Consider the following 23,009-nt stretch of genomic DNA (forward strand, 5'->3'; position numbering starts at 1 on the left):
AGAGCCATGAATAACAAAGGTGGCAACGAGTTTTGACTGATGCATCTGTGTAAGGTATTTGCTTGCAGGACACCCACACTGGGGGATTCACAGTGACATGAGATACAAAACACTCTGTCCCAGATGAGAGATTATTCCAAGTGCTGAAGTGCTAAACTGTGCAGAACAATGTTTGCTATTTTGATGAACAGTGGAAACTGGAAAGTTATTTCACATGCTTAATAAAGTGAAAGTAAAAGACATGGAGAGATGTGGTTGTTTGGTATGCTAACGTGGCTTTCTTTAAACAGATGGAACTAAGGACTGACACCTTGAGCTACAAGAATAATGTAATGTAAATTAAGCATTAAACTGGGGAAAAGTGTAAAGGTAAATAAGGAAACTGTTTTAAAAGTAATTTCTAATATATTCCCAACAAAATAAGGAAGAGGAAATGACTTAGTATTTTTCAATGGATAAAGAATAAAGATTATTTTTTAAATGGTCCTTAAATACCTAAAGAACTGCTGTCAGAATATGGAAAGACAAAAATGATTAAAAACTAGGAAAAATGGTAGTGTTTGGGAGATACTCATAGTAGTTTGTATCTGGTAAGATAACTCAAGTAGCTTGAACGCTAACATTACCCAGAGGCAGCCTGATTCAGGAGGACCAGAAAACCCAGGATCAGTCCCTAGGCCCAAGGAATCTCCAGATACTGTTCTAACAGTGAGCTAGAGATATTCCACTTCATGTCAGATTTTCCTTTCTGACCCCAGGAGGAATTAGTGTTAATAGCCTTCTCTTCAGTAAAGCTCTGGAAAAGATTTACTCCATCTCATTGCTTAAAATCCAGCTTTTCATCTTTATGCAGTAATGTCACTTTTGCCTTTTACTTTCATTGATTTTACTTTATTTTGAGAAGTTAACTTCTGTAGAAACAAAGATTAAGATTTGCAAATCAAGATCCTCAAACTAAGAGGAACTTGATAACAGCTCCAACTTCCAACAATACCTGAATACTCACAGATACAACCAGCAATCTGAAACAGGTTCAGATAAACCAATGCAAAGGTGAATATATCACTAAAGGCCAAAAACTGTATATAAAAATTAACTATTGAAATAGCATACGTAGGAGCACATTTCATACTATATTTTCAGAAAACAAACCAAAAATCTGTCTCCTTATTAAAGTTTCTACATGCAGATTGAACTAGTTACACATGTTATATTAGGTTTCATGTAAAACTATCATTTCAAAACAAACATTTAACTGAATTCTAAAGGTTATTATGTCTATTATACTATGGTTTTGGAGAATTTTAAAAAACAGTATTTCTTTGGAAGGAATATTTCTGTGATACTATAAAATTCTCAGATTCTATTTTGTTTCTACATCCAAAGTTTTATAACTTAATAAAAACATGCTTATATATGATCTAACTCCAGAGCAAACCTTAACGAACTTCTCAGAGGAACTCATATCCAGCGGGCAGCCATGAAGTTAATATACCAAGAGTTCTTGATGTATCTTCCTGCTATGGAAAATTTTATATGGACCCTCTTGTAAAGCAATAGCTGTATCAGCCATTATATCTACTCTTTGACATCTGAAGCCACCACTTCCTTTTTATAGGCTTAGTTTATCAGATTGATATTCATATTTCTACTCACACACAACAATGTTGACTTTTTCCTGTTTTGCAATATTTCTGGAAATATCTTAATCACAGTACTATACTAGAACATCTTATTGCATCTCTTAAAAGCCACTGTATTTCAAGTATAATTATTTCATAGAAATTATTATGGGCTCAAATTCTCTGCCATATATTTAATATATAAATAGGAACTCTGTTGTTCTGTAATCACACACAGGTATTGTGAATTTATACAAGCGCTCATAAATTACAGAATAAGCAGTATAGAAATATCTACAACATAAGCTTATACTTTCACTTTTCACTCTATTTTCCAGTTAAGCAAGTATGAGATTTCAGAAATACTCTGTTTCTGTGAACTTTAAAGTTGATACGCTTTTCCTCATTAATTCAAAGAGAATAATAAGTACTATAAGCACTTTGGAAAATTCCAGCAAAATTAGGGGTTACACAAAGACACATATAATATCCATATAACCTAATTTATGAAGCTGACTTCTGTAAAGCTATTCAGCTTCTCTTGGGATTTACCCATAGCCCTGAGTAGGCAGTTTTAGATGCATACATACTCACGGAGTATTATAAAACATCTTCACTGTATGTGTTTACATGATCACATTCTTAGTTTGGAAACCAAACACAGTACTATCAGAGTGGCAGAGCTAACTGTCAAAGTAGCAGAGCTAACGATATGCTCCACATCAATTATACCTCTCAAGATCATAGTAAGCACCCTCAGAATAGGTACGGCACATCTTACGGGAGCGAAGTAATCTGATTGCATCTTCACAAAACAGAGGATACATTGTGTAATCCTGGCTGCCAAAACATAAAGGGTGAACACAATGAAAAACAACACAAAGATGAAATGAGGACAAAGCAACATGAAAAGCAAGTAATGTCAGCAACAGAACAAAACACTGGAACAAAATTCAGCTGGAACTTTGGTGAACCTTGCAAAACTGCTTTTAAAATTAAGGTATATTGGCCTGCAGCTAAGACTATGAGAAAGGTGTCTCACTCCAGTTTTATCAGTTGTTACCTTTAACATAGCCATACATGTAGGACATTCTACATATGAAAATCACAGTATTAGCAGGTATTTGCATTTGTTGATTTAAATGATTTTCTTTATTGACTTTTTAAAAGATAATTAGAATTCTGTAAACACAGCATCAACTTCATGAACCACCAATTATAGACTATTGGCAGTGAAAAGATGTTTAAAAAGTGAAACATATGAAGAATTACCCAGTGTTTGTCTACACACTATATTAAGAAAGCTAATGCTGGTATTAATTCAACACCACTACACATAGACTAATAAAACCAGAAGTGGATACGTAAGTACATAGAAGTACATGCACTATCCACACAGAGTCACACAGAGGAAAACATGTACCTGGCATCTCTGTAATGGTGATCTGTGGACTGGGTGTACCGGGAACGAGGTAAAGTAACATAATGACTGAATTGATGGCAGAAAGAAAAATACAAATGAGACAATGAGATGGAGAAAGAATGCTACACAACACACAACAGAACACATACAAATCTGAGAATACAAGAGGTACAAAAGCATTGTATAGAGCACTGAAATTATTAACAAAATTACAAATCTGATATGCAGTTCTAAGGGTAAAATTGTCTACATAATTCACACATTTATTCTGAGAACACAGTGGGAGACAATATATCAAGTGGATAGCTAAAATTTGGGATTTTTCTACATTATTTCAGTTAGAAGGGAAAAAACCCTACAGATCTCTCTCTGAAAGCAATCCCAAGAAGTCAGATTGTCTGTTCCCTTGCTTGAAGGCAGTGATAACTTCAGTTTGAATAATATATTTGGCAGAGGTTTACCTAGTCTGTCTGAAAGGCTACCACCACTGGGAAGTCTGTCTCCACATAGCTAGCTCCAGAGTTTTCCCATTTCTGAGTGTAAGTTTTCCCAATCTCTATCCTATCATGATAAAAGGTGAATTTAGATGAAAGCCTTGTTATTATTTAAATAATTAATGAACAGATACAACATCTGTAACAGAATATGCCAAAACCCAAATGTGTGCATTTCAAAATAATAGATATTTATATTTTTTTGTGTTTTGAAAATATGTCAAAAATTATATATTTGAAACATACTTATATTTGTTACAGCACTAGATAATTTCCAACCATCAAAACCAAAAGAATGTTATTTTCTTTTAGTATAAATATATGCACACAGTACAGGGAAAATGGTTTTGAAAACAGTTTTTTTCTTCTACTTTACAAGGAATTATTAGAATGCAAAGGAGTTGCTGGTCTACAGCTCCTCTGAAGATGGGGTATCTCAAAGGGATGTCTAATCACAAAAGTCCACATTGGAAGTAGAAACTGATTTGACAACAAACATGGAAAATCTCATGTTTATCCTCCACTTTTATTTCTCCTATCTTCATTTGCTTACAATTAATGATTTTCTAGTAATCAAACACATTGTACAGGTAGCTATATTACATACACTTATTTGCCTCTTTTGCATGGGGATAAAATGTATCATCTTTATACTATTAGCATATTAGGTTAATTAAATATAGTACAAGAGATCTTTGTGCTTTCTTCTTGAAAAATAAATGCAAAAGCATAGGCACCACTATAAAATAGTCTAACTTAAATCAGTGATTATGCAATTTAAACTTTGCAGTTTGTTACAAGAATGAGGAGCCGTACACAATTCAGCAGGGCCAAATTTGACATAGTGCACTGAAATCTTGAAGATGAGATCCTAATAAGGACTAAAAATTAAGAAAATAATCATAGAGCTACACTGCAGGCTTCAAAAAGTATTAGGGCTATCAAACTAATGCAGAGACCTGAGTGCCAAAAGCAGTCTACCCATAACAGCCTGGCAGTCAGCATGCTGCCAAGAAGCATTTAAAAGAATTCCATCATGTTCTTAAAATTTGCCTTAAAATATATGCACACCCACAGGAAGAACAATCAAATAAAAATGTAGGAGTCTACCCCACAGCAGCTATGATCTGAATGATAGCAAACAACCACATACCAGCTAATTCTCACCACTGTGTGGTGACATTGCCAGGCTATACCCACGCAAATACACCCTTCTATGATTTAGATGTAACCCTGGAATTAACACCACAAAACTCTTGCAAATACTACTTTAGTATTAATAAGCAATTAAGTGTTTCCAGCTGGTAGGTGACATTTTGATGTTAACAATTCACTTTCACTTCCCCTTTTATCTCTCCAGTGAATTGTTGACAAGCTTTCTTGACAGTCCTTCAAACATATGACATCAATAAATATAATATATTCAACCAGTTTTTAAAGAGGAAAGCTTTAAACAAAACTAGGACTTCAAGGAGAACATGTGTTGCAGAACATTAATTTCATGGGAACAAACTGCTATTTGGAAGCAGCTTAACTGATGGTTCATAAGGAACACCCCAGACTGTTCCCTTCACTTATCTGTATGTGAATGAAACACCATCAGTTAATGTTCTACTTAGGATTTGAGTCCCAACTACTTTTCATATCCCCACTAAACTAATTTAAGTGCTCAACCTCTGGTATCAAGTTTTGTCCTAACACTTCTAGAGACTAAGAGCTCTAAGTGCTCTCATCAAGTTCTGAGATTTTGCTTGTTCATGTATGGCAGGCATTTCAACCTTTTTTTAATATTTTTTTTAATTTATTTTATTCAGCAATTCAGAATCAGAGTAAGCCGGCATTTAGATACAACTGCTTATACAGTTTGATATGTAATAGCTCTTAACAAGTTTGAAATATGCTTCCTCATCACCCAGAACTCTGCTTGTTTATATAGAGAAGCGAGTTAAGCTTTAGCTTATACTTTACCTCATCCTCTGGCATTACTGGCTATTCATACTTTTTCCTATTCTTTAGAGCCCATGTTATCCCTGCTATCTAACTTGTAATAGATAATAACTCACTATAAAATGTTCTTACAAGCGTAACATAAAAAATATGTCTGAAATCATTAAGAAGAAAAATCAGTTCTATACATGAATTAATGCAGTAACTTACTAGAGTACAAGGCATTAATAATAAATTAAAAATATATAACCTAACTGTGCATTTTCATAATAACTCTATATAACAATAGTAATTCTAGAGATGTTATTCATGTAAGCATGTGTCTCTCTTCATCTGGAAATGGTTTCTGTTAAGTACAGTAAAGTTTTCCATAAAATATGCATGGTTAGTAAAAACGAATGGAAAAGTGCATGCTGTATCTCTATGAAAGACAGAATGACTGACATCACAAAGGTCGAAATATGATAGTATGAACATTATGAGGCAGCATATTTTTCTGTGCTTTATGTATTTCAACAGGCAGAGCAAAAGGCTTAAATACGATCTCTCTTCTGAGCATGCAGTCAATACTCCATTATTTGTTTCTTTATTATTAATACTTAATGTATTTAGCTTAAAAGCAATTCTTTATGTTTTTATAAATATGTTAACATAACACCAAAAATTATTATGACATACTTAATTCTCACTGTCCAAAACTGAAACATAGGCAACTTTCATTTGGCTAGTAGCCAGTCTAAAACACTTAAAATCATAATGTAAATAAATAATAATGTAGTAAAATCATTAAGTTATGCATTGCTGGTGCAAAAGAACTCCAGAAATGTTCCAGATCTGATTCTAAAATAAACATGTCTTTTGAGCCGTTCATGAAAGTCATGATCTCATATGCAATGTGGATGGGAATATTTGGAAGACCAGGGAGACATGGACAAGGTTTAGATATAGCAGATTTTTAAAAATACAAAAGAACTCCAAGATACATTCTTTTTTTTGCAACCTTCATCTAGACTTCTAGCCTTTTACCACACATTCCTTACTTGCTACACTATAGTAGTTGATGGCAGAAGCATATCAAATGATGGTATGGCAAAATGAAAATATTAGTCTGCATCCTCACAGATTTCTCAAACATTACATATTTTGTTACAGATAGCCTAGACATAAAATTTGCAGCAGCAACTCATTTCACTTATCTTAAAATAATGAACTTAGTCTGATAAGGCAGTGCTATAGGTTTTGCAATATGATGTACACACACACACACATACACCCCTGCCTGAGGTGAAAACAGATTTCCACTGTTCTGACAAGAAGATTCCAGACATATAGGCAAACATGATAAGTTCACTTTTTTAAAGTGAACAGAAAATGATAACTTAGAATTTTCTGATATCACTCACCTATTTGTCCACTTCCTTACACCTTCATAAAAATTCAGTGAACCATGAGGGTAATAAAACAGGTATCAGTGATTCAGTGACCAATTGGATTGCCTTGACACACCAGAACAGTCTCAGAAGCATGCTTGAAAGCACGCACACACAGAGAATGCCTCACTTGCAGCACCCATGGCACGCCTTTCTGTTCTTCTTACTGTGCAAGAGGAGTTTAACCTGGTCTCTGCTGCTTGGGATATTTTATTCAATAGTAAAGAGAACGCATTAGAAGATAATCTACTCCTTTCATTGTCTGGTACCAGGTCCCACAATCTGATAACATTCCAACTTCCCTATTAGAGTGGTAAGTTGACTCCCAGGTATTTCTGTGGAAAGGATGAAGTACTGGAGGAGTACTACAGTCTTGTGCTTATTGGAATACCCATGAGTAATTCTGAATACAATACAGGACTTTCTGTTCCACTGTTAGAGCCTGCATGAATCAAAATCAGTTCACACAAGAAACCTCTATCAACCTATAACTGTTTATCTATTCTGATAGTCAGCTTTTTCCAGAGTATTTTCTGAATGTAATATAACCAATACATTTTATCATTGGCAACACTACTATCCTCTATTTTTAGTAGCAACTTTTACACTTTTTTCAGTTGAAATCACAAATCAAATGTATGTAATTATTACATGTATGAAATTATTAAGATTACTAAGAAATAAATATCTATTTTTACTGGTATGAAATTGCTTTTAACCAAATACGCCCGAACTTTTCAAATTACAATATTCTGAAAATCTAGCAACATGAAAAAATGGCAATTTTCTTAATCAGACTGCAGAGTAAGAAACATGTCATTCTTTGGCTCGATTAGTCAGAAATTTAAGGGAAAAAGAGCCATTGAAAGTGGTAGAAGAGAAAAGAGAGAGCGTTGGCATGTGAAATACAGGGTAAGTACTGTGGGAAGGAATGAAGTAACAACCTGGGCCTGGGATCAAGTTAGTACTGCGACATTGAGGGCAGAATTGATCAAGGGAGGAGGAGGCTGGAACTAATGAAATGATGTGGTTTCAGGGAAAATGTGTGCTATACTTCCTATTAGCAGCTTACTCATTCCAACAAGGGTAAGCAACTACTACAACTAGTTACTTTTTTCCAAACAAGTGAGGCCAGTGATACAGTTCTAAAGGTTTGGATTCTCATATGAACAAAGCAGTAGTTAATGTGCTTTGTGGTAGAATGTTTTCCATGTTGTTTCGTAAACACCTGGGTAATCACACCTAAAAACTACATAAATAAAATATGAAGTCAAGCTCCCAACCTTTAGAAAATGGCAAATGCCATTCAAGAATAAAACAGTGGTTATATGAGTTCCCCTGCTACATTTCATATAAAAGACTCACAGAATAGTTGTATTTAATAGTTTAGGGTTTTTAAAGGAGAGAACAAATTTACTTTACATATAAACATTAACAATTTTCCCACTGATAATGGTATGAATGCTTTTTGTCACATCAATTGTATAGAAATTCCTGCTTATCTCCCGGTATAGAAGAAATCCTAGAAATATTCCAGCTGTTTGCAATTGCCAGTTCTAAGACTTTAGCTGTGAAAAAATAGCAATTATCAGCAGAGAATTTGTGAACTGACACATATTTAATCAAGATGAGTTTCAACAAGAAGATCACATTATCACAGTGCTCCCCATAATGTAAGTCCTTGCTCCAAAGGGCATAACACTGAAGTCTTTTATCAGAACTGCATTATTTTAACATGGGCATTTTGTGTGAGCATTTTATTCTGAGGAATGTGTCTATGTCTTTTTGTTGTTGTTACTTGTCTAATTTGGCTCAGAGGTTGTGAATCATGAGTCCTTACAGATGCAACTACATTTGCAAGACTCTCTTTCTGCATTCCTGCTCCACCACTCTTTGCATGGCACCAGGTGGGTGGTGCAGATAATGGTGCAACAGTGATTTCACTGTGAAGTAATATGCCCACTGTAAATAACAGGAGCTAAAGAGAAAACACGCTCCTTTATGCCATCCTTACTGCAAGGCTAAAACAGCAGTGTGCATGGACTGCAATCCCTTCAGCAGTTAAGCCCATGAGGGCTCATGAGTGAAAGCCCCAGGAGAGGAAATTGTAGTCTTACCTAGAGGAATCCCTACTCTACAATCTCTAGTATGTTATTTAATTGCAATTGCGGGCATAAATATGCAAAATAATTAGGAAATGCAATATACTATTACTGCACGTGGTAAAATTTTGAAAGGAGAACTTAAGGAAATGCTGCAATTATTGAGATTGAAGTTGATGAATACATTTTATAACACAGCTATAAGCAAATTTTCATCAATGAATTTCTTTTACTTTACTGGGTGTTTGAAGAAGCAAAGAAACAATGACATTGCATACCTATATGGGTATGTATCAATATGACCCACACAACCAAAAACTGAAAATATTATCCCAAAATTTCCACATAAAATATCAGGTACCTTTTATACTCTATAATGTCTTTATATCTGTCATATACACTTAAATGATTGTACTGTAAAATATTAACTAAATAATAAATGACTAGTTAATTACATATTATTCAGCTGTGTCTTTAGTAAAGAGTGTGAAAAAAAATTATCAGCTAAGTTTTCTGGTTTTAGTATGCTGCAATATCTCAAAAAACGCTTCCTAGTTTGACCTAATCCAGCACCGAGCTGTTAACAGTGTTGGATTAGGAGCCTGTTTCTTACAGATAAAGCAACTGCCGGTGTAAAATGACTTCTAGAAATGCAGAATTTATATTGCTTTTTGCCACATTTAATTTTGTGTTAAATAATGGAAGCAGATAATTAAATGACATCTTACCTAATACACAGCAGACTCATGGTAGTGAGTTATTTTGGTCTTCACTGGTTTGATTATAGTAACCAGAATTTTTGCCATGTATTTTGGCATTTACTTTTAAGACATGTTTAAAACCAACTGTCAACAGCATGAAACAAGAAAAGTGTTCAACAGAAAGTCTGTATTTCAATGTGTTAATGAAATCTTCTGTGAGTAATAGTGGTGTGGCAGTCATGCTAGTCCCAGCATATCAAGATATCATCTTTGAAGTGATTTAAACATAATGGAGAGTATTTCTTTAAATAGTTGTGTCTATGACTATCCCATTACTTTAACAGAGCAGATAGTAACTTTTGTTCTTCAAAATGGAAACTGTGCAATAGTCCCAATGAAGGGATAGCAGAATCAAAATTTAATATGATTTTTCTTTCTTGTTTTCTTGTAAGTGACTAGTAGAAAAACGTTTATACTTTAGTTTTCTCAGATGTTTCCAGTGCAAGTCTGAATTAGGCATTCTCTAAATGCTCTGGCCTACTGTATCTATGCTAAATTTGCCATTAGCAATTTCATGCCTTGGAGAGAGCACATCTAGCATAAAGAATAAGTTAGAATAGTTGCTAAATAGTATCTAAGCTGGTTAGAGCTGTGGGCCTGAGTACAATCCCTGTATGCTGTCATGGTCTGTGTTAACTGCTGATGTACCTTTCAGAAAGTAATACACGGGTATGGTTTTGGTTGATGTCTTGTTTTGGACCTACACTAAGATTCTCACATTGTTACCTTTGATTAATTTAATAGCTTAAATATAAAATTCAGAGGTCAAATCTGGCTGTTTCCAACATTTTCTCTATAGTTTGATCAGTTTCAGTTTCTGAAGTGAGGTCTGCTTCAGACAGTTTATTAAAACATGTCAAACTGAAGTTTACAAGCTTATCTTGTCACAAATAAAAGATCTTATGGAACTTGGGGCTGTATGATTCATATTTCTTTCCATTACAAATTTAGCCTATTTCATAAAAGAGGGTGGGTACTTGCAAAAAACCTCACATTTTGAAAAGAATTAACTAATACATCTATAGTAAATATATAAGTATTATATATTTCCCACTTTGACCTATGATTATACACTACAAATCTGACATTTTTGATAATACAGAAACAGATACAAATTTTAACTATATCTTTACCCTGCCAACAAAATTCAGTATATGATTTGATAGAAACATTTGACATATTTAAAGGCTTGGTGTTTGAAATTAAAATTATCTCAAATTAAATTAAAGAAGTTATGTCTCTTCTTATTTTAAAAATAATTTTATTTTCACTTCTAACTACGCATTCAGTTTTCAAGGAATATTTGCATTGCCATTAGGCCTGAGGTCATTAGACATTTTTGTGTATGGTTTCAACTCGCACCTTAGTGCTATATATCTTAGAGAATTTTATGTTGAATTATCTAGAAAAAGAAGGAAATCATTTTCTTATTCATATTCTCAGTCATATTTTAGCTTAGCAACTGGGCATGTCTACCAGGTTTTCAAAGTTGATTTTTTTCAAATAGCTCAAAGGGATAAATGGACCATGGAAACAATAAACCATCAGAGCTGTGGGAAAGCAAAGTGTGATTTTTTTCAGAGGTAAGTGTGAAACAAAACCAGGATGACAATCAGGGAGATTATAAGCCTATACAAAGTTCAGTTTGTCCACCTCTCCAAAGGGCCTGCAGTTACCAGCCGTTTTCAGAATCAACATCATTAAAGAGTTACTTTAGGGACTTAGTACACACCATTGTTTTTTATTAGGTAGCACAGACAGTATCACAAATATTTACTAACAAAATTTGAAGCCTAATAATCTTTCCTTTCATAAAACCACTGTCAAACTAACAATTAATATAAAATATGACAAATGTTTGGGAGTAGTGTTTTTCTATTCTCTTGAGTGTTGCCTAAAACCAATATGCTTCAGAAACTGTATATTGCAATAAAGGCATAACTAATCAACAATCTGATTATACAGGCAACCACGCACCCTGTACAATCAGGAGAACTTCTCTGTGTGTTTTGGAAAATACAGTTGACAAACCTGCGTTCAGAGATTCAGAACACACCTAACGAGCAAATACCTATTGATCCAGAATGGTCAAGTGAGAATTCAAAAATCTCATCAACAACGACTTTCTGACATTGTTTTTCTGACACATTCTGAAAAACCAGTTCTCTTTCTCTAAGCCAAGTCAGTCCAGTACAAGTTTTATGATTGAAGTGGTGGGGAAAGATTGTAGTGCTGTACTTCAAGGCACCTTTCACTGCTATGTATTTGTATGGGAGCCAGCAAGCAAACTGGCAGAGTGAACAAACCCGTGAGCATTCGGTAAGGCATACACAAGCTCTAGGGACAAGTTTAGATCCTATTTCAAGAATGACTGGTCTAAAACTCAACATAGTATTGTCCCAAAAGCACTATGTTCTTTTCTTTTAAGGAAATGGCTCAGAATCCTTAAGTTACTGCCTTCTGTCTGAAAATCAGATAGTCTCATGAGCCAACTAAATAGTGTTCTTCTCTCTGTAACTAAAATAGAACCATTAAATAATTTAATGCAAAAAAGACATTCACCTATGAGCTATTATACTTCTAATGAATACAGTTTACATTCTGGATGATAAATACGTGATTGCTTTTCAATATCTTAATTTTTTTTTCCATTTGACTTTTTTTTGCCAAATTCAATTAGAAATTGCTTGACTAGATCTGCTTTTTGTTTCTTCTTTTGGCACTCTTTTTTCTAACTTACTAATTAGGAAATTTATTTATTTATTTTCTGAATAATTTTGTCTTACATTCCTTACAACCATTGACAATCATATTAAGTTCTTTTAAGACATATTCACCTTTTCTGGTCAATATTGTTAACAAAAAGCCACAGTTTTCTTGAATTCTTTGTACTGCAGCTAGCAACACCAATTATGTGCTTTGATATTTGAGGAATAACCTGTAATAATAATCTATAAAAGTATTAACATCAAATTCTAGTGACAGCACTCAGTAAGACTGCAAAATGTATTACTCCCTACTATATGCAACTATGAAGTGGGACAATATCCAGCAGTCATGCCTTTCTGATTATAATGTGCAGGTATAAGAAGCTGGAAGATTTTCAGCATTAAAGGTAAAAAATGTTTTTTCTTTTGATTTTCTGACCTGAAGACAATGAGGTGAGAAAGATCTTATAATTTTTTTTATGTCACAATTAGATCAGCAAAATGAACTACATTAGCCAATTATTGTCTGCAATTCTTTTTTTACATCATTCAAATTCATAAAGGCTGTTACAGCTCTGCTCACTCTTTGGGAAATTCCATTAGGCAAAACATTAGTCATGGTAAGATGTGCCTCTAAACACAAAGACCTCGATTTCACTCTAATATACATTGCCATAACCTTCCCCACCACCCCCCCAAGACGGCTCATAAAGTTGAGAAAAGACCAACAGAGTGGTAGAACATACTTTTGTTATGTCCATGAATTGCACTGTATCCAATGGAATAATTACATTAATACTGAGCTGAAACTATTAATTTTTATGCCTCTTTATTCATCAGCAAAAATTACCAAATCTACTGCTAGATCTTTCTAAAGATACTCAGCACTTGAAGAATGTATTAATATAGTACCTACAAATATTTTTATAAAAAAGGACAACTAAGCTATTTGTCTTTTATATTGTAGAATTTCTCATAGATTTTTCAAGTTCTCTTTTGGCAAAGATACACTAACTTGACAGTTTTGTCACCCTTGTGTGCACTGAATATTTTTTAACGTATGTCACGTAACCACTGGATAAATGAGTAGGGAAATGCTCACCTGTGGGATTAGGTAAGTAATTTTGCTATTTACTTTAGTAGCTACCATGCTGAAATAATTCATGTTGATGAGTGTAGACTACAGCTGTTTCTAATTCCAGTCAGATATTTACCTCTCTCTGTCCGGGGAGTAGTGGTCATCTATAACACGGTGTCTATCCATTCGGTTCAGGGTATTGTAATGCGCAGGAGTAGATCGAGTCCCTCGTGGTCCCTGATCCACATTCCGACTAAGGATAAAAGACATCAGATTCTGAGTTCTGGGTGTGTCTGGACCACCACCCCTCACTGGTTTGTGGTTTGTACAATAATGGTTTGTACAAACAATTATTAGCAAACATGGTGGTCATTAGATATGTTAGCTGACCTGTCTTTTGCATACTTTTAAGTAATTTTACATCTCATGGTAAAAACATTTTCTCCTACAGAAAAAGGTGCTAAGTTCAGGCTAGGGATAGGTGTTTTTTTTCTTTTGTTTAATGTTTGTTCTGAAAGTGAGAGGATAACTTTTTTAGTGTTCCTTGTTTGTTTGCTTGTTTAATTTAAAAGGTTAATTTTAGGCAAGATTTCATTAGTCTTTCCAGACTAATACCTTCAAGGAAAATTTCCTTTCTAGCTGAAACATACACTGTGAAGAATCTCCCATGAACTCTTGAGTTTGGCTATACTGTAAAGTTGTAAACCATAGTAAGACACAATGAGGACTTCTGGCTGTCATGGTAGAGTGCAGTCTGCTGAAAACATTGTCATCTGAATTAAGTAACAGATGGGTTTTTTGCACTGGAAAGCTTATTCTGTAATCTCACTAGCACAGAAGCTGAAAAAGACAGAACTGTTTAATTGGGTATAAGTAGCACACATAATGCAGGCTCCATTAAAAGCACCAACCACCTTTACAGATTTGCACTGTTTGAGACCAAAGCTTTGCCCATCGATTCAGTTTAACCATTAATACCTACTGATACACACTAACTTCACCACGTCTGCTCTGTTAAACAGATCCATGAGAATAGGAAGATAGACAACAGTTAACTGTAATAATTATTGGATATCTAAAACATAATTGTTTTGTATATATTTGAAAATAAGTTTGCATGTTTCCCTCCACACAAATTCCAATTTTAGACCAATAAATTCTTCTTCCTCCTCGGTCCTTTCTTGCAGTCTTCTCTAATGTAGGCCGCTTTCTTCTTTTTTTATTTTTTATTTTTTTTTATTTTTATCCCCCCAATCCCTTATGCCATTCAGTTCCTGCGTCCTTCCTTGTCACTTTGTCTGCCCTTTTGGTACCTGTCATCCTTTTCCTTTATCATTTGCGAGTCCCTGGTTAGTGTTAACCTGTATGTGCAAGCTTCACTGTCACTGCCATGTTGCTGTTTATTTCTGCATATAAGTGCTATGAAGATGTTGCACTACACATAAACATTTGCCTTCAGCTCTACCTCATTTCTCATTAAGCATTTCTCCACTCTGGCTTTCATAAAGCCAAATAAAAAGTTTAGTCTGGCTAGTAAACTTTACATTTGCCATATTAAAAGTTACTATAATTCTGCCTTTTACTCTTTCTTGAAACTGCTTCTATTTTAACCCCCATATTTATATCAAGATGATAGAAAACCTAGTATAGCCCTTACCCTGCCATTGGACTTTCTCACGTATATTTGTGCTCTAAAATGGACATTGACAGGGCTCCTCTGCTGGTCTTAGTTAACTGTTACAGTATTCCCAACAACCAATTTTCACTACTACTTTCTGAATTCTAGTTTCTGCCTGATCCTTTTCCTCAGGGTCTCTCCTTTTGTTCAGGTTTCAAAAAATTAAAATATAACTTGATTTTTTTTTCTGTCTATAGCATTATCATCTTATTTTATTATTTTTTTCTTTTGACTTCAATATTTAAGCCTTCTCAAGGTGTCACTTCTTTGCAAAGCTTCCCAGAGATCTGACTTTTGCTGTCTGCCCAATCAGAACTCCTGTCTAAAATCTGATTATAAACCTTAGTCCTGAAAACTCAGTACCATCCTGCCTGTGCAAATCACTTTCAATAAGATTGTGTTATTGCTTTATTGTTCTAAATAAATTATTTCTTCTTTAAATTTCTGTATTATATCCAATTCCGACTTCATGCTGCTTTTTAACATCCTACACAACTGTACTTCTGCTTCAAAGTGTTACCACTATTTCAATTCTCTTTCACTCTGCTAAGAATGCTTTTGTCAGCCAGATTCACTATTTGACAGAAAATGACATACTTTCTCCAATTAAACTTGTTCTATAAGAAAAGTTGCTTTCACAACATATGTCTTCACTCCTTTAGAACTTTCTTGCAGTTGACAGAACATGTATAGAGCAACCAGATAACAAGTAACAGGTGAAAAGGTGTAATTGCAGGTGGTGATAGTAGAGAATAACGAGCCTTCCACTAGATTTACCACATCATCTCAGCCTAATCACTTTCTGCAGTTACCTTCATCTCGCTTTTTTCAAATGCACAGTCTTAGAAAAACCTAAACATGATGCTGTTCAGTACCTGCCACAGTCTAAACTGCATTCTGATCTACAGAGAGAATAACAGTCTATTTATTACCTGAAAACATTACAGGAGCAGTAACAATTTCCTGTCAGCTGCTATGTAATGTGGCTTTGGTGGAGTTTATCAACCAAATCTGGTAGAAGGACTGAGACTGCAAAATGACTTCTAAGCTATAACTCTGACTTACACTTCTGTGGCCCAAGAACTGCCTGTATTGGCATCAATCAGTAACTGGGAGATCTCTGGGTATGCAGCATGCTTACTACAGCTAGAACAGGTCTATAAACTGTACACGTATAGCAACTAAACATGGTGCAAATGTGATTAATAATGCTTATAGCTTTGCCAAGTACACCTGGATTTTTATTAGAATTAAAAAAGTACATTTCTGTAACCCAAGGATTATCCTTCTTTTCTACAAACTCTCAGGTGCTGGCAACCCAGTTCTCTGGGCTTGACAATTCCTCAAAGAAATGATTTGCTGTGTGGGCAGGGAAACATTAGATAAATAATGCATTTGATTGTGACATTATAGGAAACAGCTGAAACATTTTTCTCTGTAAGTTCAAAATTATGTTTAAAAATTCAGGTTTAGGAAACTCAGGAGGCAAGAAACATTTCATACATGTGAAGAAATACAAAACCACAGGAAAATGAAAAGGTTTTTCAATGGTGTTAGACAAGTGTTAATTACTAGCTTGGGTAACAAGCCAAATGCACATACACGCACTCACACACAAAACCAGAAATGCACACACAAAGAGATTTTTCTTTTGCTCACATGTATGTCTACATCCAAGACAAATAAACCCAGGAGAGTTGGCACAGGCAAATACTTAGACTGAAATCAGCATAGTAGAAATCCGAGGAGGCCCCTCTGTGTCTACTGTTTCTGTTTCATTCAAAGTTAGGCTGTATTTACATACAGGTTTAGGTTTCAAGTAGAAACTTACAGTTTCTGCCTTTTAGCTGTCTGTGACGATATGAGATAATTTGGGATCCTAATACCTCACTAATGCAAAAGCATATCGTTTAGTCTGTTAGAGGAAATTGTAAGTAAACTCCTAAGTGAGAGAATATGAAAGCAAGAGAATTTTAAGCTAACATAAAGAACAAAGATAACAGAAAAGAAAGCAGAACACAAGAGAATCAGAATGGCTATAGAAGAAAGGGACAGACACATGTACCTGACAGAAAATACTGGCTACCAGATCTTTAGTATTCAACAGGAATGGTGAACATTATGGGCAAAGATTTTTTATTCCAGCTGAATTACATCAGCTGGAAACCTACCCATACATAGTGACAAAATGCTAGAAAACAGGCTTCATTCCCCTTTACATCTATCCTTCTGCCTTCTCTTAACAAAACTTACCCGTGCAGGAAAATTCTTATTTCTGGCTTGAACACTATATTCAACCAAGTAGTAGTTATTACCCAAAATGGCTAGCTTTTGGAAGAAATGTCCTGATCTTTGTTTCACAAGATAAACAGTTATCAGAGGCCTTATAAGATGAAGAGTTGATATTTTTCAGTATAAAATTGTATGTGTGTCAATTTATTCTCAATGTATTAAAAGTTTGAAAAGAACAGTAGAAAAGGCAGGAAGTATGGCTCTCCCAGAACCTTAATTCTACACAGACAAAAAGGTTGAAAACAGCTACTGACAAATGAATGCTAAGAAAATGTCAAACCATCACATGAAACATGGCACCTTCTAAATAGCTCTTGAAAAAGGAAAATATGGAGAAACATTTTTCTTTCCTTAGATTGGAATGTATTGATGAAAAATAACACAATATCAGGTGAATTTTTGCACAGTAATGTATAAATTCAGTATAATGTAAAAAAAATACTACCAGCTTTACATTATTTCATAAGATCTAGCTAATTCACTGCCATTTTGAAAGTCTGAAGATTCTTTCCAGTATTGTTACAGGATCAACACCGCATTAAATAACAGTTTACCTTTGTGGGGGAGGGACACTGGGAGACCATGATCTAGTCCGTCCTATACTATCTCCACGGTGAGGGGACCCTGATCGAGAGCAATGATTAGATGACATAACTTGTTCTGGCACTGATAGCGTTGAACTTTGAAGATCTCTCCCATTATGTCGATAATCTAAAAAGAAATGCAAATATTCAATGAATCTGAAATTGCACTTTTTCATTTGCCACCACATCTGTAGTATTTAGAAGCATGACAAAAGGCAGAATTTGATCCAAATGGTACCATGTCATCTTCTTGGGTTTTGAAATAAAAAATACATATGTAAAATTGATTCCTGTTGTTACGCTTAATTTAAATACAGCTATAGTTTCTGGAGTTATATTTTGAAAGTATCGAAATAAATTGCCATGCACCAAACTGGGAATTTATAATAATCAAAATATCCAAATTTACCATTTATTTGTGGTCAATATGAGACACAATAATAAACCTAATAAAACTGAATTTTCCCCTTGGAATAGCATAAAGAATTGTTTATTGCATATATAATTAAAGTTGTAGTGTAACAATTGAACATAACATACTTGAAATAGAAATGTCCACAATTAAAAACTACTCCAAAGTTCAGTTTAAAAATCTGGGAAACTACTATGGTGTTAAATCCAGAGTTTGGGTTCAAGAAAGATTTGTATTTCAGAAAAAAGTAACCATGACTCCACGACATCGATTTCGCTCCCAATGTTCTGAACTTAAACTTGAATCCTCCACAAATATATGAGCTAAGGCCATGCAGACACATGCTAACATCTTGGACCTAAATTTGAATTGGGATAATAGAAGGCACAACTTGCCTAAGCAAAAGCCTTTCCAGTTTAAATAGCTTAAAAGGCTACCACATGGACATTTCACACAGGCCTTTGAGAAAAATCATTTTAGAAAGCTGAATGTATTGAAGTGACTGTCTGCATCTAATTCAAAAAGTTAAATTCACTGTCCCAGGGTACTATACTCTCTGTGAAAAAAAGATGCTAGATATACACCGATTTCAAAGAAGTTTCCACAAGTTTTGTGATGATCAAATTAATATATGATGATAAGAGATGGAAGAATTGCAAATCTTAATCTGATGATAGTGTTTTGCAGAAATAGGTCTTCAGACAGCTCCTGGTGGCTATGCCAACTGATATAACTGACTTTTTGTTCCGAGGACAGTAACCAACTAAGAATATTTAGAGAGATCCACCTGGCACTGGAAAAATTCTGGCTCATAAAAGTGTAAATCTTTTCCCATGGGAATTTTCTGAAAGTCCAGGAGTATTTGGTCTTCTACTCCAGACTGTTCTTCCTGGAAAATGTTCAGTAAGCACCTAAGCAAAACCTCATTAATTCATACCATTTTATGGTTCCAAGAATGTTCAATACTTGCAACTGAGTATTCATATTTACTGTGTGGCCTTAGGACCAAGGATATATGTGAAACACTAACTCATGAATAACTTCTTCCTCCTATATTTAGGAGCAAGCTGCTTTTTGTGTGTCTGTCTGTGTGTACATATGGGGAAAAATAGTACATCATTATTACATTACATTAATATGACAATGTCGAGGATCACATACTCTCTCCCCGCTTCAAAGCAATCAAGTCACGTTATGTGTAGTCACAGCTGAGAGTCAGTAATAAACTACAGAATTTTATCCCATCTGTGAAGTACACTTATTAGCATACACACTGATAAAAATTGTAAGGAGCAGTGCAACACAGTTCTGGCTGAAATCACCAAAGGAGGCACAGGGGGAATTTTATCTATGTTTGAAGCAGGGTGTTTTCCACTAACCAGTAAAGTATAGATGTCTGAATAAATTTTTTGTAAGTCAGTCTGGAAATCAATAGACTAGAATTCTTTTTCTTTCTCTAAGAGAAAAAGTTAAAGTAGCAGCTGGAAGCTCAATAATATTAAGATAAAAATTTTAACAAAGCAATAACAAATTTCTTAATTAAGCAAATCCTTGAGATATTTGCCAGTTTTATACACTAACAAATATTGTCCTCAATAAAAAAATAATGCACAGTGAACTACTTAATAAAATCAGCATTTCTAGAGAAAGCGGGGAAAAGACATACACGTTAGTTATTTTAATTTCCCCAGAAGCCGAAAGAACATGAAATGCACTGCAGAGCACAGAGAGGCAGGAAAATGAAGAGGATCATTTTGCAGGTTCTTTGAAGACTCTGGATAAGATGTCACCAAAAAATCTCTACAGGTAAGAAACTGGCAACCAAGGGAATGCAAGACACTTGTGAGGAGCTTTGTAGACCACTATCTGCTGCCCCACAGAGCAGAAGAGCTATAAGCAATTCTGAGAGTTAAGACCACAAGTGAGAGCTCTGCAGACTGCTTTTGGATAGACTAGAAATGTACTGAATCCATGAGCAGTTATTATGCTATGATATGATACCATATACTGAAATAAAACAATACCCCAAATCCATATTTTCTGCAGAGAAGCCCAACCGAAATAGGGACAATTCACAAAGGCTTGGGTTTTGACTATGACAATAGGTGATTACTTGCAAACAGCATCCTTACAATATAACCCACATTTTTTTCTAATTTCACAATGAACAACTTATTCTGACCATGTTTAATATTTTCATTTAAAACTGAAAAATCTGAAAAAGGCTTATCAGTTATTTTTGCTGATTATATTAATTGAAAAGTGTTGTAAGTAGCAATAAGAAATAAACTAATTTCTAAAGATAGTCTTAAAGTGGCAAGAAGATTTTAAACTTTAAAATACAAATTGATAGAATTGGGGAGAATAGAAAGGCATCATCTGAAAACGTATTGTACTGGGTTTGCGTGGCAAGGTTTTTGTAGTGGGGGGCTACAGGGGTGGCTTCTGTGAGAGGCTGCCAGAAGCTTGTCCAACAGAGCCCATGCCAGCCGGCTCCGAGACCCCTGGCCAATCCCAAGCCCATCAGCGATGGTGGTAGCACCTCTGGGATAATGTGTTTAAGAAGGAGAAAAAAATAGTGCAACAGCAATTGCAGACAGAGAGAGGAATAAGAATATGTGAGAGGAGGCCATTTCCAGGCACCGAAGCAGAGGTTCCCCCCAGCCCGTGGTGCAGCCCCCGGTGCGGCAGGCTGTGCCCCTCAGCCCAGGGAGGTCCATGCTGGAGCAGATCCCCACGTGCAGCCCGTGCAGGACCCCGCGCCGGAGCAGGTGGGTGCCCGAAGGCGGCTGTGAGCCCATGGGCAGCCCACGCTGGAGCAGCTCCTGGCAGGACCTGTGGCCCCATGGCGAGGAGCCCCGGCTGGGGCAGGGCTGCTGGCCGGGCTGTGACCCCGCGGGGACCCACGCTGGGTCCCTCGCCATGGGTTGCCAGGCCAGGGGAAGGACTCGTGTTGGAGAAGTTTGTGTAGGACTTGTCCCATGGGAGGGACCCAGGCTGGAGTGGGGCAGAGTGTGAGGAGCCTCCCCCTGAGGAGGAAGGAGCAGCAGAGGCAGCATCTGACCACAGCCCCATTCCCCATCCCTCTCTGCTGCTGCAGGAAGAAGGTAGAGAAAATCTGGAGTAAAGCTAAGCCTGAGAAGAAGGGTGGGGTGGAGGAAGGTGGTTTTGAGATTTGGTTTTATTGCTTATTATCCTACTCTGATTTGGTTGGTTATAAATTAAATTAATGTACTCAAGTCTATTTGTCCTCTGATGGTAGCTGGTGACTGATCTCTCCCTGTCCTTATCTCAACCCACAAGCCTTTTGTTAGATTTTCTCTCCCCTGTCCAGTTGAGGAGGGGAGCAATAGCTTTGGTGGGCACCTGGCATCCAACCATGGTCAACCCACCACACATAAGTAAACAGCAAGTTATTATGAACTTATATATGATGAAATAAAAAAAACCCAAGATTTTCAGTACAAGTACACATGACAGAGTAATGTCTATTGTTATCCTAATAACCCATATCTGTAGATATCAAAAACACAGAGATAGTTCTTGGTATTCTGCACACATATTTGTAACATTTGGAGATGAAAAACATGAGGAGCAGTAATATGAAGAAATTGGAAAATCCTTTAAAAGAGAATCTACCATTTAAATAAGCAGTTTTATAAAATATTTGGCAAGTACACACACCAAAGCACAAAAGGAATGAGCAATAGCACAATGTATTCTACCTAAATGAACATAGTGAAGGGCAAGGAATTCAATTAACAAAACACCAACAAAATCCTATTCTGTCTAAAAAATTCCCCTAAGTGAGTACTAGTAAATCAAAATATTTAAATTTATTATATCTGTATACATCAACAAATTAATTACTTTGAAACAAAAAGCCTCCTCCAACTCTAACTTATTATTGTAGTTGACCGCTTCCACATTATTATTGCAATAAATTAAAATACATGACTAATTAAATTGTTGAGTATAATTCTGATCAGAAAGTGGTTAATATTAAATTGGAAGTAGACATGCAACGCTTTCTGGTAACTAATACTGGTAGTGCTTCCTTATAACAATTTTAAAAGGCAGAAACTATCATCACTCCTAATACTTTTTCATTAACAAAACTAGATATGCTAGCTGCATTCAAAGAAACAGATTAATGTTGTCTATGCTTTGTTGCCAGAAAATAAACCTCAAAATTTATAATTAATTTACTGAAAACAAAACTACTATACTTACAAACTTTTATTTTGCCAGCAGGTCACACTGCAAAATAGCAGTTTCAGTAAGGCAACCCACTAATATGAGTGAAGTCCAAAGTCATCCTTCAGTTTTATAGAGCTGATGTAGTGCTCTGCCTTATCTCACTAGCTAGCAGTCAAAGCAACATAGAACGCTGTCTCATACTGAAAAGAACCGTATCAGATTTTCACAGAACACAACTTTCTGTGACTATTGGTAGAATTTAATACTTTTATTCTATA

General features: G+C 35.4%; 1 protein-coding gene across 50 annotated transcripts in view; it reads right to left on the reverse strand.

The window, feature by feature from the left end:
* The window catches only part of RIMS2 (regulating synaptic membrane exocytosis 2), a 485,159-nt gene that overhangs the window by 153,573 nt on the left and 308,577 nt on the right, over nucleotides 1–23,009 (reverse strand). For 47 of the 50 annotated variants that reach the window (XM_055705905.1, XM_055705897.1, XM_055705915.1 and 44 more), the window contains 4 exons: nucleotides 18,090–18,246; nucleotides 13,702–13,818; nucleotides 3,046–3,111; nucleotides 2,355–2,462 (listed from right to left, as the gene is read on the reverse strand). In XM_055705905.1, coding sequence (XP_055561880.1) covers nucleotides 2,355–2,462; nucleotides 3,046–3,111; nucleotides 13,702–13,818; nucleotides 18,090–18,246 — 448 coding nt within the window. The remainder of the gene's footprint in view (nucleotides 1–2,354; nucleotides 2,463–3,045; nucleotides 3,112–13,701; nucleotides 13,819–18,089; nucleotides 18,247–23,009) is intronic. The other 3 variants (XM_055705920.1, XM_055705918.1, XM_055705902.1) reach the window with 1 other exon arrangement.

This window comes from Falco cherrug, chromosome 3 (assembly GCF_023634085.1).
Source record: "Falco cherrug isolate bFalChe1 chromosome 3, bFalChe1.pri, whole genome shotgun sequence".
NCBI classification, from domain to species: domain Eukaryota; kingdom Metazoa; phylum Chordata; class Aves; order Falconiformes; family Falconidae; genus Falco; species Falco cherrug.